The sequence below is a fragment of the Dendropsophus ebraccatus genome, chromosome 10 (genome assembly GCF_027789765.1).
Source record: "Dendropsophus ebraccatus isolate aDenEbr1 chromosome 10, aDenEbr1.pat, whole genome shotgun sequence".
Lineage (NCBI taxonomy): Eukaryota > Metazoa > Chordata > Amphibia > Anura > Hylidae > Dendropsophus > Dendropsophus ebraccatus.
The window spans coordinates 10,406,029-10,424,308 of NC_091463.1; the positions used below are offsets into that span (position 1 = coordinate 10,406,029).

Here is an 18,280-nt window from a genome sequence, read left to right on the forward strand (position 1 = left end):
AAATTCTAGGGGGTGGGTGGCTCTAAGATAAGAATGAAATTTACATTTTGCAAATTTCAGTATCCTCTTTTGTGGATGCATCTTTATTCCTCACTTTCTTTCTGAAAAGACAAAGAAAAGGCCAAGATTTTATAAGTAGTAGATTTTATAAAGTTCAGCAGTTTGACAACACTCCCTGTAATGGTTTAAATAACATTATCCTGTACCTTGCCACCAATGTCACGGCTCTTTGCTCTGAGTTTATTGACTTGGGACTCTGCAATGTCAGCTCTTTCCTCTGCTTCCTCAAGCTCATGCTGAACCTTTCTGAATCGTGACAGATGGGCATTGGCTTGTTCCTCCTGGAAGAATTTAAAAAGACAAGTGATTCATTACAACTATGTTAATATAAATGTTTGTCATGGTAATTCACTAAGGAGTTTGGATGATCACTTTATTCCTTGATTTTCCCAACTTACAGATTCCTCAGCCTGTCTCTTATAAGCTTTGACCTTCATCTGCAGCTTGTCTACCAGATCTTGAAGTCTCATGACATTTTTCTTGTCCTCCTCAGTCTACAGAAAATAAGGATTTAGATTACAACAGGCAAAAATACTAGCTAAATTGCATACAACCTCAAGTTCACATTACCTGGTAAGTAAGTTCCTTCACTCTTCTTTCATATTTGCGGACTCCTTTAATGGCTTCGGTGCCACGCTTCTGTTCATTCTCCAGCTCATTCTCTAATTCACGGACCTATGGAAACAGTCAGTATTTAAAACATTTTGCATTTCAAGTTTTGTGAAGCTGAAGGCACTTATCGGACACTTACCCTGGCCTCCAGTTTCTGGAGCTGTTTCTTGCCGCCTTTCATTGCCAACTGTTCTGCCTCATCCAGACGGTGCTGAAGGTCCTTCACTGTCTGTTCAAGGTTCTTCTTCATTCTTTCTAAGTGGGCGCTGGTGTCCTGCTCTTTCTTCAGTTCTTCTGCCATAAGTGCTGCCTATAAGCAAAGAAATTTTAGATCAGAGTATCAGTGTTTGCAATATTGGATACATTGCCAGATATATGCATAGAATACTTAATACATACATCAGTTATTGCCTTCTTGGCCTTTTCTTCTGCATTTCTTGCTTCTTGGACTGCTTCCTCAACTTCATTCTGTAGCTGACTGGCATCAGTCTCTAGCTTTTTCTTGGTGTTGATAAGGCTTGTGTTCTAAGAGAAAGTAGTATACATCTTATAGTTTTTCACTTTTAATGTTATATTTAACTCAGAAACAAAATCCTAGAAGAAGGCCTTACCTGGGAGTGAAGAAGCTGCAGGCGTTCACTTGCATCCAGAAGTTCCTGCTCTGCCATCTTACGGGACCTTTCTGTCTGTTCCAGAGCAGATCGGATCTCCTCAATCTCAGCCTGTTGCAGGTTATTCCTGCGTTCTACAACAGCCACTTGTTCCTTAAGATCTTCCTGGCTCCTGAGGGCATCATCAAGCTGGAGCTGGGCATCCTTAAAGTCAAAGAGATAGGACGATTCAGTATGAGAAAAGTGTCTTTCATTTCCCATTGTTGCCAAAAAGTTTCTTTGACCAGAAAAAGGTGCACATAGCAGTGATGTATCATCTCTCTGGCATTACCTTCAGTTGTGTTTGCACATTTCTGAGCTGTTTCTGTGCCTCAGCTGCTTGGCGATTGGCATGGCTCAGCTGAATCTCCAGCTCATTCAGGTCTCCCTCCATCTTCTTCTTCAGCCTCAGAGCATCGTTCCTGCTCCTGATCTCAGAGTCTAATGTGCTCTGCATGGTGTCAATAACTCTCTGGCTGTTTCTCTTCAATTGTTCGATCTCCTCATCTTTCTCTGCAATTTTTCTGTCTACCTCAGATTTCACCTGGTTCAGCTCAAGCTGGACACGGAGGATCTTTGCTTCTTCATGTTCCAGAGAACCCTATAAGGAAATAACATAACCATAAAATTTTTCTCCATAGCCATAACATTTCTGATCTCTTGAGCATATTAAAATCACATGTACTGTATTTGCACCTCAGCTTCCTCCAATGCAGCTTGCAGATCTCCTTTCTCCTGTTCCACTTGTTTTCTAGATTTCTCCAGCTCATTGATGGATTTGCCTGATTCTCCAATCTGTTCAGTCAGATCTGAAATCTCCTCTGAAATTAAACGGGCAAATGTTCGTTTCATCACTACTGGCACAGACATAGCTAGAACTAAAATGTTGAATCATATAGGAATATGTAAAAAGATTTCTGTTTCTGTTATTTCCATAGAAGTGAAGTGAGAGAGCCACGTATGCAGCAACCTCACCATTCATTCTTTCCATGGACAAAGCAGGCTGTGGCACCTCAAATTTTAACTTAGATACAGGTCCAGGAGGTGGGATCCACATCTAGCTGACATCACTGTCTTATATTTAGTGTTAAGGGCTTACGCTGTAAGTTCTTGTTTTCACGTTTCAAGGTCTCAATTTGTTCCAAAGCCTCCTCATAGGCATTCTTTAGCTTGAAAATCTCTGTGCTCAGACCCCTGGCTTCTTTCTGAGATGCTTCCAACTCAGCCTGGCCCTCTTCATACTTCTGCTTCCATTCAACAAGGACCTACACGAAGACCATTTAGGCATGATATAATTTTATGCCAAAGCAAACTAATATTGTTTGTTTTACATGGTAACTTTATATGTATGCCTTACCTTATCAAAGTTCCTCTGCTTCTTATCAAGAGCAGCTGCTGCACTATTTGCCCTCTCAACATCAATCATTAGATCCTCAACTTCCGCCTGCAGCCTCTGCTTGGTCTTCTCCAGGGAGGCACATTTGGAGTTTACAGCCTCTACTTGTTCCTCAGCATCTTGGAGACGTTGTACAAGCTTCTTTCTGTAAGTGAATAGCAGGAAGGTGAAGGTTATGCTAGATGCACACCTGTTATGTTATTAATTTTAGCTACTATATATAATCATACTTTGCATCTTCCAGTTCCTCTGTGCGCTGTATAGCATCAGTTTCATATTTGTTTCTCCATTGGGCAACTTCACCATTGGCCTTGGACAGAGATCTTTGGAGCTCGGCCTTTGCCTCTTGTTCCTCCTCATATTGTTCACGAAGTAAGTCAGCGTCATGGCGAGCTGATTGCAGAGCATGGGCCAGAGCGTTCTTAGCCTATTAATGTTAAGTATGTGTTCATTTCTATTTCTTTGGCTGAGTTCACACACAGTGTGCTAGTCAATTTTTCTTTCTGGCTAAAATACTGACCAAAATAAGGACTAAAATCAAACCCAAATATTGTCCAAATACTGTGCGTGAAGCCAACTTCAATATGTATTATAATTTAAAAGACATAAATATACATTTGTATACAAATATATACATAAATAAAATTAGATTTCAAGCTAGTGTAGATTTGTAGAATGAGACAATTAGATTTACTAGACTGTTTATGAAATATCCAAATGTTTATTATCTGTACCTTGGTTTCCTCCTCTAGCTGTCTCTTTAGTTCCTCCACCTGCTGTGTGAATCCTTGTTTTCCTCTGGTCAGTTGAGAAATGAGAGCTTCTTTTTCCTCCACTTGACGGGATAGTTCACCTAATGTGAAATAGGACAAGAATAGTACAACCAGATGACAAACCAGACACTTTTGACTAGGAAAAAAGCAAATGAAAGGGAAAAAAGATTTTAATGAAGTTTCTGATCTAGACGTGTTTTTAACAGTTTGGCTTATACGCACCATTTTCTGTCTGGAAACGTGCTCTTTGGGCTGTGAGGTCATTGATAAGTCGCTGGTGTTCATCATCTTTCGCCTTAATTTCACTAAGCTGATCCTCTAGAACACGGCTCACTTTCTCAAGGTTGGCCTTTAAATATTAAAGACAACATTAGCATAAATCAGTTTGTGTTGCTGAGATAGAAAATTGCTTTGTTTCTAAAGATTGAGTCTTGAACCTTTGATTTGGAGACATTCTCCATGTTGCTGGCAAGGTCATCAATTTCCATCTTCAGCTCGCTCTTCTCTTTCTCCAGCTTCTGTTTAACTCTCTGAAGATTATCAATCTGTTCTCCAAGTTCGGCAACACTGTCGGCGTGCTTCTTGCGCAGGGCAGCGGAGGTGGCTTCATGCTGAAGGGTGGACTCTTCCAGGTCACGTCTCAGCTTCTGGAACTCTGCCTCACGTTTCTTGTTTAACTCAATCTGAGCTGAGGTTGCTCCTCCGGCTTCTTCAAGCCTTTCACTGATCTCCTCAAGTTCTCTAGAGAGGTCGGACCTTTGTTTCTCAACCTTGGCTCGAGCAGCACGCTCAGCTTCTATCTCTTCTTCCACTTCTTCAATACGAGCCTAGCAAGAAACCATAAATTATTTACATACAGCCTGACAGATTTCTGGGAGCCATTGTAATGCCCTCCTATTACATTCCCATACCTGCAGCTCCTTGATCTTTTTTTGCAGCTGAGATCCCAGGGACTGCTCATCTTCAATCTTTCCTTGTAGCTGGCTTATCTCAAAGTCCTTCCTGTAGTCATAAATTAGATATTTACCAATAAATTCATTATAAAAGACATTTCCTAGTAAGGATGAACAGGTAGAACTGTACTAACTTTTTAAGTTTTTCTTCAACTTGTTGTTTCTCATTTTCGAGATCCATAACAGTTTCTTGAGATAACTTCAGATCACCTTCAAGCTTTCTCTTGGCTCTTTCAAGGTCAAGACGCAGCTTCTTCTCTTGTTCCAAGGATCCTTCCAGCTAATAAAATACATAATTATTACAATGTTTACAAAGTCCATGATATTAAATTTTACAGATTTTAGGTCACTCACATCATCCACTTGTTGTTCCAGTTTTGTTTTGGCCTTGGTCAGAGAGCTGACTTTGTCCTCTTCAGCCTGCAGGTCATCCAGAGTTTGCTGGTGAGCCTCCTGGAGAGCTTTCTTCTCTTTGGTGATCTTGGAAATGTTCTCATCCAACGCAGCCAACTCTTCAGTAAGGTTTTTAACCTAAGCATAGAGTATCAATAATTGTTTGACATAGTACTTATTGCAATTAAATGACATTGTGTGATAAGTCTAGTAAATTACAATTAGACTTAATGTGTTACCTTGTTTTCAGTTGCATGCTTTTCTTTCTCAACTTTGGCCAAGGTAAGCTCCAAGTCATCGATGTCTTTCTTCAGCTCGGAACACTCATCCTCCAGTTTCCTCTTCTTGGCCGTCAGCTCAGCATTGCTTTCCTCCTCATCTTCAAGTCTTTCTGTTAGTTCCTTGATTTTAGCTTCCAGTTGTATTTTGTTCTTTATGAGACCTTCACATCTCTCTTCTGCATCCGCTAAGCTTTCTCCTTCCTTAATGTAAAAAATAAAGCAATTACATTATTTACATTACAAATTGTATAAGGTAATTTTTATCTTGTCCAGTGTTTTATCTTACAGATTGCACTTGTAGCATCAAGTCATTCTTCTCTTGAAGGAAAACAACCATTTTCTCTTCCAGTTCTTTCCTTCTTGCTTCTGACTTAGCTAGGGCCTCCTTGGTTTTCTCAAACTCTTCCTTCATGTTGGCCATCTCCTTTTCAGTCTCAGCACTCTTCAGAAGAGGTTTGATCTTAAAGTACAGCTTCATCCATGGCCAATGCTTGACATTCATGAATGACCTGACATTGTATTGGATGATAAAGATTGCTTCCCTATAAGAAAAGATATGATGAATGAAATAAATTGTTTTCCAATTTTCTTTTCATACGTAATAAATCGTACGTAATACGTAAGAAATCTATGTTTTAACAATAAATACCGTCTCTCCACCATTTTCTTGTATTCCACCCTCATTAGGTATCCTCTGCACAAAGCCTGAGTACGAGTGATGAGTTGTGCCAACTTTTCATCTCTCATTTCTTCCAGAGTACCCAGGAGACCGGCTTTGAAGAACACCTGTAGGAACATAAACCTTATAATCTCCCATCCACAGGAAATGTAAAGTTCATTAGATCTTTGTAACTAAATGTATTTCTTTACCTTAGTGTGTCCAAATCTGTACTGGGTATGATCCACATCAATAGAGCCAAGGAGTTTCTCAGAGGCCTTCTTGCTGTCAATAAATTGTCCATCTGGGATTGCACTGGCATTGAGAATCTTGTAACTGAGAAGACCAATGGATAAATACAATTGTTAGTTTCATCACAAAAGAGATGAGTGCCAGATATTGCAATGGATTGGTTTTTGGGGTATATTTAAAGGTGTTGTACCACCTGGATATCCCTTCTCCATTATGCCACTTGGACATATTCAACATAACCAACTATTAAATGGCTGTTCATTTATGTCAGTGATCAGCTTTTTTCAATGGTCATAAAGAGCACCCCTCTATGATTACACTGTTCATCTTAGGTTATAGAAACATTACATGTGGTGATCATCCAGTATCATTGTAGGACAAAAATTACCACATGAGATTGCCTTTTTCACAAGGAGGAGGTAACTTTTGGACATGGCTTAGTATTTACCGTTGTTTGAAGTCAGCATAGAGGATCCTGCTTGGGAATCCCTTCCGGCAGATTCTGATACCCTCCAACACACCATTACATCTCAGCTGGTGGATGATCAGATGATTGTCCATGATACCTGCAGAAGGAGCCACATAAATAATTTTTAAACAAAACAATGCCTGAGACGTGTCCACGGGGGGGACTTATCAGGGTTATGCCCAGTGTTCGTCTGCAAAAAGGTGCAGATTTTTTGCAGGCTGGCAACCTTCTTGCCTGATTGGCTAGCAGGGAGCGTAGGAAGGTGGAGAGGATGAGTGGTCCCCTTCTTCACCTGATTTATCATGATTTACATCTGCTAGCGTAAATCACGATAAATTTATTGTCAGTGATTTACCTGGAGTCTTTGTCTCATTGGGAATTAAACATCGTACAAAGTGAGGATGAGTGCTCCTCAGGTTAGTCATAAGCTTGTTCAGATTTTCCTATGAAATGAGAAAAATATTACTTGTTACTTGGTTCCTTAGAGGTAGTGTCATGCATGTTAGGAGATGTATGATTTTTCAAATAATTGGTGTAAATTAGTATCATGGTATATTATTTACACAAAGGTAGAACTCACTCTGAAGAGAGCAGACACAGTCTGGAAGGATGACCCCTTCTTCTTTTTCCCTCCACCTTTTCCTCCAGCATCAGGAGCTATAATGTTTGTTTAAAAAAAAATAGTATTTTTTTCTTTTGCCCTTTTCAAACATAATAAGTATACATAGAGGACAAAATATTATGAGGTACAATCACTGTTGTAACATAGGTTATAACATCGTCATATTGCATGACTGTGACTGTGCCCATTAATTGACATTCTTACATTCAAGAAAGCTTCATAAAATACACAACCACTGTAAAGAACATCTTTATCTGATGTGTACTTACCATCAGATCCAGAATAGCTGGAGTAGAGGAAGGATAGGAGTTTCACTGAAGATTTCTGGTAGAGGCCAACGACAGTCTCATTCAGTGGATCCTTGTTCTTGTCCAGCCAGCCAGAGATGTTGTAATCCACAGTCCCAGCATAATGCACCAAGGAGAAGTGAGCTTCTGCCTTTCCCTTAGCAGGCTTGGGCTTCTCAAAGTTCTTGCACTTGCCAAGATGCTGGTCATAAAGCTTGTTCTTGAAGGAAGTGTCAGTAGCCTTGGGGAACATACACTCTTCCTCCAGGATTGAGAAAATTCCCATGGGCTATTAGCAGAAAGTGACAGGTTATCAGTAATAAATCTTAGGTTTCTTATGTTCATGAGCAATACACTGCGCAAGCTAGTACCAACCTTCTCAATAAGCTCAATGCAAGCAGCCAGATCCATACCAAAGTCAATGAACTCCCAATCGATCCCTTCTTTCTTGTACTCTTCTTGTTCCAGGACAAACATGTGATGGTTGAAGAACTGCTGCAGCTTCTCATTGGTGAAGTTAATACAGAGCTGTTCCAGACTGTTGTACTAGAGAAGAAGACATGAATCAGCGATCGGAAACTTGTATATTGGGTCAAAAAGACACAGTTGATTCTATAATTTTGCTTACGTCAAAGATCTCAAAACCAGCAATATCCAGCACACCGATGAAGAATTGTCTCGGTTGCTTAGTGTCCAGCTGTTGGTTAATACGGGTGACCATCCACAAGAAAAGCTTCTCAAAGACTGACTTGCTGAGGGCACCAATGGAGTTATAAACCTAAAAAACAGAACCAGAATTATATCCTAAATCCAATGCCACTCATTATATTGTTGGATTTTTTTTATGTTGGTCTCTAACACTTTTTACCTGTTGAACGGTTTGTCCCTTGGTGACAAATTCATTGCCGACTTTGACTCTTGGGTAGCACAAAGCCTTCAGGAGATCGGCAGAGTTCAGACCCATCAAGTAGCCAATTTTATCAGCAACTAAAAAAGGAGTAATATACGTTTATATTCACAGAAGGTATTAGTCAAAAGGATCCACGTATAATATTACTTTCTGCACCTTCAGTGCCTTCAGGTTCCGCCTGCTCCTCTCTTTGCTTTTGCTTGAATTTCATGTTACCATGGTGCATGACTGCTCCGGTCATCTTGTAGATGCCCATCTTTTCATCTGGTGAGAAGCCCAGGATGTCGATGGCAGTCTGCTCATGTATATGTATATATACACATGTTAGATGGTCACAGCTTCAATATATATAAGAAGAGTTTAAGGAAACATATGTGATATTTGTCTTACGTCTGTGGCCATCAGCTCCTCCTCATCATCAATACTCTTCACAGAAATTTCTCCTTGGCTGATAAAGGGGAAGTCATACGGATTTGTAGTAAGGAGAAGCATTTCTAGGGAAGGAAAGAATATTGAGCAACTTCCTTATCCATGAATTGATACTACTAGATGTCAGATGTTAATTATACAACTATAACACAACTCTCTGCTCTGCTGATCATTGATTATAAGCAAAGAACAAAGTTACCAATGAGTTCTGGTTTCTTGTTTGTCAGGATCTGGTAGAAGATGTGGTAGCTCCTCTCCGCTGAAAGCTGGAATGTTACTCTGGACTTTTCCAGCAGATCTGTGGATGAGCAATATGACAGGTCATTGATGGGAAGAAGACAAATACCAAAAGAAAAAAAGAAGTTTAACACTCACAGGTCTCAATATCAGCGGATGACAGTTTTCCTGTAGTTCCGAAATGGATTCTGATGAATTTACCCTAAGGATTGTGACATGGCACTTTTATTAGGATACACATTACTATGGTAAATTGTGGGGGAAAAAAACTATTACGATTTATGATACTTACAAAACGAGAGGAGTTGTCATTCCTCAACGTTTTGGCATTGCCAAAGGCTTCCAGCAGAGGGTTAGCCTGAATGATTTGATCTTCAAGTGTTCCCTAATAATATGAAGGAATATGTGAGTTGTATTTTATCACTGATTATTTTTACCACTTGTATAGTTAAGCACAAGATACACAATAGAAAGACACAACATAGGTATTCACCTGCAAGCTGTTGCTCAGCTCCTTCTTCTTTCCTGAGTCCCCAATAGTTGCAATTGTTGCAAAGTACTGGATGACACGCTTGGTGTTCACAGTCTTTCCAGCACCAGATTCTCCACTGGTTACAACAGAGAAATGTCAGTGAAAGGCTATCTTCACACTCAGTATTTCCATCAGTCTTTTGGTCAGTATTTTTTCAACCAAAACCAGGAATGGATTGAAAACACAGAAGCCGTGTAAATCTTTCCATTATAATTTTGCCCTGTCCGTTCCACTTCTGATTTTGATTGAAAAAAGACTGACAGAAATACTATGTGTGAACATAGCCATACATTGCAACTAGTATAAGAATATTTGGATTGGAATATTATCAATCTTATACTTACGTGATCAGAACAGACTGGTTCTCACGGTCTGAAATTAGCGAAGAAAGGAAACTATAGGTAACTTTGTAGATAAAAGTTGTAAAAGTGAACAAATATAAAGTGGGAAATGAAAATGACCTGTTAACATGAACTGATAGGCGTTATCAGAGATGGAGAAGATGTGTGGCGGGGCTTCCATACGCTTCTTTCCTCTGTATCCGGCAACAACTTCAGGGTTATACACCGGCAGCCACTTGTAGGGGTTTACAGTGACGCAGAAAAGGCCGGAATAAGTCTGGAATTACACGATAAAGTCATTGTGCTGAATATGATTTTTACTATATATTGTAAACTATTCAATGAAGAACTCCATATTTAGCTGATACATTGCAATACTAACAACATGTTTGGTGTTTTTCAGGTTTTTTTTTCCTATATTTCAGTTTTTAGAGAAAAAACAAAACTTACATAAATCATCCAGGCTGCGTAACGCTCTTTGAGGTTATACAGCACAGACGCCTCATTCAGATGGGTCATCATCGCCATGTCTTCAATTTTATCAAACTTGGGAGGGTTCTGCGGGTAAACCTGGCTGTCTTTAACAGTTACATCCTGGAGGGAAGGAGACGTCAGTTTATTTGGAGGTTTATTGAAAGTGAGTAACATAATTTTTGCTATATATCAATAGTTGACTATTTTTTTCCCTCTCCTCTTCCCAATTTTATAATTTTTTAAGAAAAAATTATTGTACTAGTGTAAGAAAAGATTCACCATACATCTACCTAAAACTGATTTTTACTTTTGCTCTAAGATAATCTTTATTAGTAATTAAAATAAAATAAAAAAAAATGTTTTTACGTTTCCATCCTCGGTCTTCACAGTCACTTTACCGCTGTCACGAGCGGTGATCAAACCTTTCACATAGAGCTCCTTGGCATCATCCACAAAGCAAGTGTTCTTGGCATCAAAGGGTTTGTTCTGAGCCTCCAATCTTTCTTTTTCTGATTTCCGCAGGAAGGGTGCGGCTTCCCCAAAAACGGCCATTTCACCATCCCCCATGGCTGAGGCGTTCTGAATGAAACATAAAAAATACCAGTTATGCCTCACTATTATTCTGACAGACTATCACACAAGCTAATGGATCCTATAGCATCAAGCTGAAACATATATTTATGTGTGGTCCAAGTCTTGCCATTTGGGTGTGTCTTCAAGTCCATTGAATTTAATAGTAAAGATGGTGAAAGGAGGAAAAAAGAACTGTGTGTAAACAACAAAAATATAATGTCCGTTGCTTGCAAAAGGCGTCCGAACATAATTGTCATGAACATTACTTACACAGACAACATCCGTAATTTTATACATTGTGTGCTAATGACATCCGTTATTCCATAGACTTCAATACAACTTATTAAAGTCAATTAAAATGGTGTTAGAGCACTATAGGCTGTCAGGTGTGGGTGTTGGATTCCTACATATAGCCCCACCTATGCTGCAATAAATTTTAACAGTAATGATCTGTTGTTGGTCGCACTCCCATGATAAATGGTTGTAATATAGAATATTGTAATTAATATTATTTCGCCAAATATGCGGAGGATATTTCTATAATGTTTAATGCATTTCTCTTTATGTGAAATTTGTTACACACATTCTACTTGTTAATACAATAACTTACCTTCTAGTGATGCTCTCGATGAAAAAAAAAATCTCGGGCCCTTTAAAGAAATAGAAACAAGGACAAGTTATAGAAGTAAATGGAGAGCAGCCTGTATTCCAGTGTGGAGTCAGTGAGCACAGGAGCCAGAACTTACCAAGAGGTGACTAGTAAGGAGGCAGCTGAAGGGTTTATATAGCTTTACCACTCTCCTGGTAAGGAATGGCCCCATCCCCATAACAGTTAATAGAAATCCAACACTGTCAATTCTTCTCAAGTAAAAATAACTGGACATTTCCAAGTCATCAATCTGTCCTTTTGTGTTATCCTTTGATGGAAAGCATCCTGGCGATGATAAAAGTCTTAGCACTAGCTCAGAGAAGGGACCAGAAGGTTTATTGCACTTAATCTATCTTATTACTTTCTGCTAAGTGATCCCACGTATCACCATCATGTCATACCGAATCATTGGCTTCTATTGTGTCGCCTTTGTGTTCTCCTTTGCAGAACAATATGTGTCTGGAAACCTAGTTTATTCTGCTATTCTGAAAAAATTGCAGGTATGTTAGCTGAAAATAATTATGCTTAAAGTTATGTTCACTCGCTGCAAAATAAAAAGTGTCCCTCTAGTTGTGGTACATTTTTTTGGCAGTAATTTTTCTTAATATATCAGTTTTGAATTTGGTGCCATAATGTTTCCAAGCGCCCTGCTCTCCATGCTTCATATAGCTATGCATTCTATGGCACTATAATGCTAATAAAGTTATACATGGTGGAGAAGAGGGAGAATGGGGGCTCGAAAACATATTCTGGCACTGAATTCCAAACTGATGTATATTTTAAAAAATCTATGTCTGTGGAACGCACGTATATGCCCTTCTCTTATGCCTGAATAAAGTATCTGTGAACGATAGCCCGTGAGTGCCGCTATAGTTTCTTTGGTTACCACTGAGATCACTATGTGTCATGGATGACACAACTGTGTTGATCCTGAGCAGGATTACCATACCAAGTTCGATATACTATATATATATATATATATATATATATATATATATATATATATATATATATAGTATATAAAGAAATGACTATTGTGCACAGTGTGGCACAATTGCCATTTATTAAAAATCACTTTAAGGCTATGTTCACACATATATATATATATATATATATATATATATATATATATATATATATATATTTTAAATAATGGCCGCTATTTTAATTTACAATAACAGCTGTTGTTTTCAGCCTTCAATAATTTCCATTGAAGTCTATGGAAACAATGGTTGTTGGTTCTTACAATGCACTGAATAACGGCCGTTGTTCACAGCGGCCGTTAAATTAATTTTGGGTTGTTAATTTGCAGCTATCATTTAACAGCGACTGTTATGTTACGTTGTTAACGCGTAGATTTTTTTTTTACCATTTTTTCACAGTTATTTATATAACATTGAATAGAACTTTAAAAAAGCCACACCGAAATCAGTGTTAAAAGCGGCCATCTCGAACCTAAACTTGAAATAATGTACCAACAGCGATGATTGTAATGAATGTAATTTACCACAACGTATTTTTAATGACAAGAATAGTCGTTTAAAACAATTATAACAAAGGACGTCCTTGTCATAGAAAAATGTGTTGCATTAAAGTCAATGCAAACAACAGTCATTGTTCACACAAAGTATTGTTGTGTTGTTTGCTACAGCCGTGGAAATAGTTGACATTTCAATTATTTCCGTCCATTGTGCATTGAAATCAATGCAATTTTCAGTCCAACAACGGCCCTTTTTTGAAAACATAGCCCAAGGCTGAAATGTTGGTTTGTTCTATTAAACCTGCAGTTGTGCTGGATCTTGTGGCCATAATATTGGTGCAATGTCCCAGTTTTGTCCTCATGGGAATACAGCCTAAGGGTCCTATTACACTAAGCGATTTTTAACGATTAATGACTAACGATAAACGATTGCAAACGAGATTGTTTATCGTTAACCTGAAATCGTTCACCATATTACACAGAGCGATAATCGTTAGTTATGATCGTTACTATGATCGTTATTGCGATCGTTACTATGATCGTTTATTCCTTCTGATCCCAGAAAAACAATGGACAATGTGCTATAACACTAAACGATTATTGAAAAAACGCGGAACTTGAGCGAACGAACGTGGAATTACAGCGAACGATTAGCGAACGATTAACGATAATTTTAGGTTCAGATCTAAATAAACGATCAACATACAAATGATTTCTCGAGCGTTGCCTGCAATTACACAGAACGATTATCGTTTAAATTCGAACGATTTAATAATTTTTCGCACGATAATAGGACCCTTAGGCTATGTTCCCACAATGTAAAAATAAGGGCAAATAATGGCCATTGTTACAATCAGGACAATCAATAATGGTTGTTATTTTGCAACAATGGCCATTATCTCACCTGGTTTTACATTGTGGAAACATAGCCTAAGTGTTACAAACCAGGATTAAAATCAAAATGAAAAATCACAGTTGGGCAATGTTTCAACTCTGCGAACTAATTGGGCAAACGCGGCTGTCTAGCTAAAGGATCATGATCATTATTAGCGGCCGTCTATTTTGCAAGTTGTCCGCCTTCCCCGATATGTTCCCCAAGTAGGAACATAACCTTGCAAAGATGATGGAAAAGCAGAACTATCCAGCCTATGTGAGCTCTATGTGTCTTATAGGCTTGCAATAGCAGAATCTAATCTTTCATGTTGCAGCTTCAGCATCTTTGTGATGTAACTGAGCATGATCATTAGATTCTGCCTGATGTCCCGAATGCTGGATAATATTGTGTCAAAACTTATTGAGGGTATGGGCCATATTACACGGGACGATTTTTCGGTGATTATAGATAGATGATCTTAAACAACCGCTATTAAGAACTATCTTAAATCGTTCACCCTACTAGGGCAGGTTCAGACTATGGAATTTGTGCGGATAAAATCCGGCGGATTGCGTTGCCTGTACACACTCACGGCCGTGCGCCTCTCCGCCCGTGCCATAGACACCATTCTATGCACGGGCGGATTCAGCAATTGACACGTCAATTCTTTTGGTGGATAGCGGAACCAGCCAGCCCATAGAATGATGTCTATAGAGCTGGCGGAAAGGCACGCGGCCGTGAGCGCGTATGAGCAACGGAATCCGCCGGATTTTATCCACGGGAATTATGTAGTCTGAACCCGCCCTTACACAGAACGATGATTGTTACTTATGATTCGATGGCTGTATGTCAGGAAATCTGGTCATATACTCATGCTGCATTTTTCAGCTTTAATAGGATGCAACTGTTGTTGTGACATTTGCTGTTATATGACCTCTTGCAGTCAGGCATACTAGTATACTGTACATCTGAGTGCACTGAACACTTTGTAGTTCATTTTATTAGAACACTTTATTGGTGTCTTGACTGACTATAGTCGGTGGCAGTGACGCGGTACAGCAGCTCTGCTCAATATAACTCTGCTTTAATAAGACAGAGGACTCAAATGGGTGACCGTACCCCAGAAACCTCATCAGGTCCTTACAGAGGATTGGAAAAGAAATTGGCTATTCAAAGTGTATAACTTTGCTTTCTTATTTCAGGATTTTAGAACCTGGAGAACTTTTTTGGATTAATCGGTGTAATGTGAAGCAATGACATCCCTAAATCATTGCTCACTTTAGTAAGAAGTGGAAGTATACCATTCCATGTGCTACAAATGATGAGCATAAAATATAAGGAGCAATAAAAGTCCTCCAACCTCCCATACGCTACAGCTCACATGACATAGCCTAACATTCAGCTTTACTGATATTAATGGCTTAAACCCACACTGTTCACTCTCTGGATGTCTCTGATGGAATCATGGTGGGTGCTGCTATTCTCAGTAGACTCCTGCTCACATATGACTATCTTCAAAGATGTCAGATGCAATTTTTAAAGGACAGAGTTAGTCCACCGCCGCACTATTAATACCACTTGTTCCTCACCCAGCAACCTGCAGTAAATTCCATGAGAGGCGCTGAAGGACACGATTGTCTTAGACAAGTCCCAATGTTACAGCAATAAAAGAAGGATGACTCCAACTAATTTCCACCTTATACCGAGCCCTACTGTAAATGGGTCGTTTTTTTCACTGCGGGTGTCCTGCAGCCCCTTCGTCCATCAGTTATGGGGTCCTGGCCATGTAGCTCTCCATTGAGAACATCTTCTGACATGTGTCAATGACACATCAGAAAGTGTTGATTGGGGGTATCTTTGTGTCTATGTCAGTCTTTACCATGCACATGCCTATCTATAAGGCTATTGAACATAATTATTGCTATCCGATTACAATAATGACCTCTGAGAGGGTCCAATGGCGGTAACTACGCCCCCTCCCCCCTCCACTTGTATGTCATTTTTATACCACCAATTTCCAACACATGCCAAGCATAATGTTGCCCGGTCTAGTTCAGGATTAAGTTATTATTGAGTTTCCTAACATAGCACGGCGAAGGACACAGACTTTCCTAAACTCCTGCATTAGACATATATTAAGATGTGGAAGAAACCTGAGCCAAGGAAATATAAAGCAATTTACATTAAGGTTGACAAGATTTCATGAAAGGGACCTTCCTATTGATCCTTAAACTGAGACCCTTGGAATTCTGTGGGAAGATTATGAAACTATATCCTAGAATTATTCTCAGCCTGCGCATTTTCCAATTCTTTGGTAGAACCCTTACACTATTCTCTCCTCTCTCTAGATTGTGCCTGGTCTTAATATGAAGCACAGCAGACGCAGTGGTAAGTATTAAGAGTATATATTATTCATCTATCCATCTATGTGGTCATTGGCTATGCATTGTGTCTACGAGCTTCCAGCACCCGTCTTTCACTCACTGTTCACACTTGTTTTACTTGTTTGCAAAACCTCAAAATCCCCTATGTATGAGATTTTGGGTCAATCTGTAGAACAGCACCCTTACTTTGTTTTGAAAGGAGCCGAGGGGCACACCCCTCCATTTATTCTCTATCCTGTGGATAGCTCCGACAACTCCTTTAACTACTTATTTCTTAGAGCCCTTTAAGGCTGTGTTCACACGTGCATTTGCATTGCGTTACTGCATCATTTTATTGCAGTAATTAATTATTCATGTCCAGCCTTTCTTTATTGCATTCATTGAAATTCCTAACGTGTGCATACATGTGTGTATGTGGCCCAAGGTTGCCACAATGACAAGGGCTGATCAGCAAGATCTGCACTTTTTTCCAGAGCCTTCACAATTTATTGTGTGGCCTATTCACTTCATCAGGGTATGCAGCAAGATTTATCTAACAGATTTTTGAAGCCAAAGCCAGGACCAGACTATAAACAGGGAACAGGTCATAAAAGAAAAACTGAGATTTCTCCTCTTCTCAAATCCATTCCTGGCTTTGGCTTAAAAAAATCGGTCAGATCAATCTCTCTGTGTAAACGCACCATTAGGCAATGAAATGATTTATTACTGCAATTATATAAAGCATTTACATTTTGTTCTTATTACTGTTGTGTGAACAGGAGGTTGTGCAACCTACTAATGATTATATAAATGGTTAGATACGATCAGTTAATGAAGGAGAGATTTTAAATTCTTTGGCTGATTACTGGCCCTTTTAGAAGTAGATTATCAGCAGTAAATGTTCTTACCTACCAATGAAATTTAGCAAGGGCGTAACTAGAAAAAACTGGGTCCCATAGAAAAAGCCATCAAGTGTAGTCCTAAAGTTATGTTACATGGATATGAATAATGCGCGTGTGTGTATATAACCATATAACAGTAGGTCTGAACGCCACACAGGCTCTGCAGACCATATGTGATTATGGTGCAGTTACAGCCAATGACTCACAGGGGGCGTCTTTTTTGAATGAATCACAGAGGCTTCTCCAATCGGAGCTGCTCGCTTTTACCAATCTTTTCAGGCTTTTTCCAGACTTTTCAGGCTGCTTATTCATGCACCATCATCAACCTCCACATTTGTATTGGCCGTGTGTGCCCTCATATAGTTGTTAGTCCCCTCTGTATCCATATAGTAGTTAGACCCTTCTGTGCCCCTGTATAGTAGTCAGGCCCCTCTCTGTTCATAGTATTTAGGCCTCCTTACGCATGTAACTCCCCCCCATGTAGGTAATTCCTCCATAGGTAGTCTCCATGGTAGGTAGCATCCCCTGTAAGTAATTCCCACTGGTAGTTAGAACTGCCCCCACCCTTCCCGTCCATCCCGTGGATAATCTACTCTGGTAGTTAGCCTCTTCCCTTTATGTAGTCATCTGCCATACCGTAGCTCCTACCATAGGCTTCTCCCCTTGTAATTAGCCCCCCCCTCCCTGCAATATAGGCATCTCCCCTTGCAATTAGACCCCTTCCCTCCCATGTAGTCATCTCCCCTGGTAGTTACTTCAACCTTCTATATAGTCATCACCTACACACAAACCATGTAGGCATTTCACTTGGTAGGTACCCCCCCCCCCCCCATGTAGGCACCCCCCTGTTAGCCCCTTCACCCCATGCAGGCATCCCCATGTAAATGAACCCCCTCTCCCTATGTAGGCATACCCATGTAAGTAACCCCCCATGTGAGCAATCCCCTGTAAATTTACCCCTTCCTCTATTTAAAAAAAAATCTCACCTAGCTGCAGCAGATGTCCAGTGGCTCCTTCCTCTACCCATTCTGAGCGTATGAGTGACATCATTCGTGCACCGGAGCACTGTGGGAGGGAGCGGCTCTTGTGGCCGGATGCAGTATGCTGCCT

The 18,280-nt window shown here is 39.7% G+C and overlaps 1 protein-coding gene and 1 long non-coding RNA gene across 2 annotated transcripts in view; one reads left to right on the forward strand and one right to left on the reverse strand.

The window, feature by feature from the left end:
* On the reverse strand, window positions 1–11,544 carry LOC138766177 (myosin-4-like). Its single transcript, XM_069943566.1, has 40 exons — window positions 11,513–11,544; window positions 10,696–10,908; window positions 10,306–10,449; window positions 9,976–10,132; window positions 9,859–9,886; window positions 9,476–9,590; window positions 9,275–9,367; window positions 9,121–9,184; window positions 8,945–9,043; window positions 8,707–8,810; window positions 8,473–8,611; window positions 8,275–8,393; window positions 8,035–8,184; window positions 7,782–7,952; window positions 7,389–7,695; window positions 7,078–7,154; window positions 6,853–6,940; window positions 6,477–6,594; window positions 5,989–6,112; window positions 5,768–5,904; window positions 5,405–5,660; window positions 5,077–5,319; window positions 4,799–4,975; window positions 4,579–4,724; window positions 4,403–4,493; window positions 3,929–4,318; window positions 3,714–3,840; window positions 3,453–3,571; window positions 2,949–3,145; window positions 2,680–2,863; window positions 2,422–2,587; window positions 2,019–2,143; window positions 1,615–1,923; window positions 1,284–1,487; window positions 1,072–1,197; window positions 812–982; window positions 631–735; window positions 459–554; window positions 207–341; window positions 1–101 (listed from the first exon to the last, which is right to left on the reverse strand). Exons 2-40 carry the CDS (start codon window positions 10,894–10,896, stop codon window positions 84–86), a joined length of 5,820 nt encoding a protein of 1,939 aa, XP_069799667.1. The 5' UTR covers window positions 10,897–10,908; window positions 11,513–11,544; the 3' UTR covers window positions 1–83.
* The window catches only part of LOC138766180 (uncharacterized), a 21,953-nt gene continuing 13,958 nt past the window's right edge, over window positions 10,286–18,280 (forward strand). Inside the window, exons 1-3 of the long non-coding RNA XR_011358698.1 lie at window positions 10,286–10,492; window positions 11,520–11,654; window positions 16,254–16,293. This is a non-coding gene — a long non-coding RNA (uncharacterized lncRNA). The remainder of the gene's footprint in view (window positions 10,493–11,519; window positions 11,655–16,253; window positions 16,294–18,280) is intronic.

What these genes read in the sequence shown, in the direction of transcription:
- LOC138766177 (XM_069943566.1), bottom strand. Translation starts at nt 10,896, where the DNA reads ATGGGGGATGGTGAAATGGCCGTTTTTGGGGAAGCCGCACCCTTCCTG. An exon ending in TGAAAACAAGAACTTACAGC is followed by an intron (nt 2,144 to 2,421) that starts GTAAGCCCTTAA and finishes GTTTAATTTCAG; the next exon opens with AGGAGATTTCAGATCTGACT. An exon ending in TGCAGCTTCTTCACTCCCAG is followed by an intron (nt 1,198 to 1,283) that starts GTAAGGCCTTCT and finishes ACTTTCTCTTAG; the next exon opens with AACACAAGCCTTATCAACAC.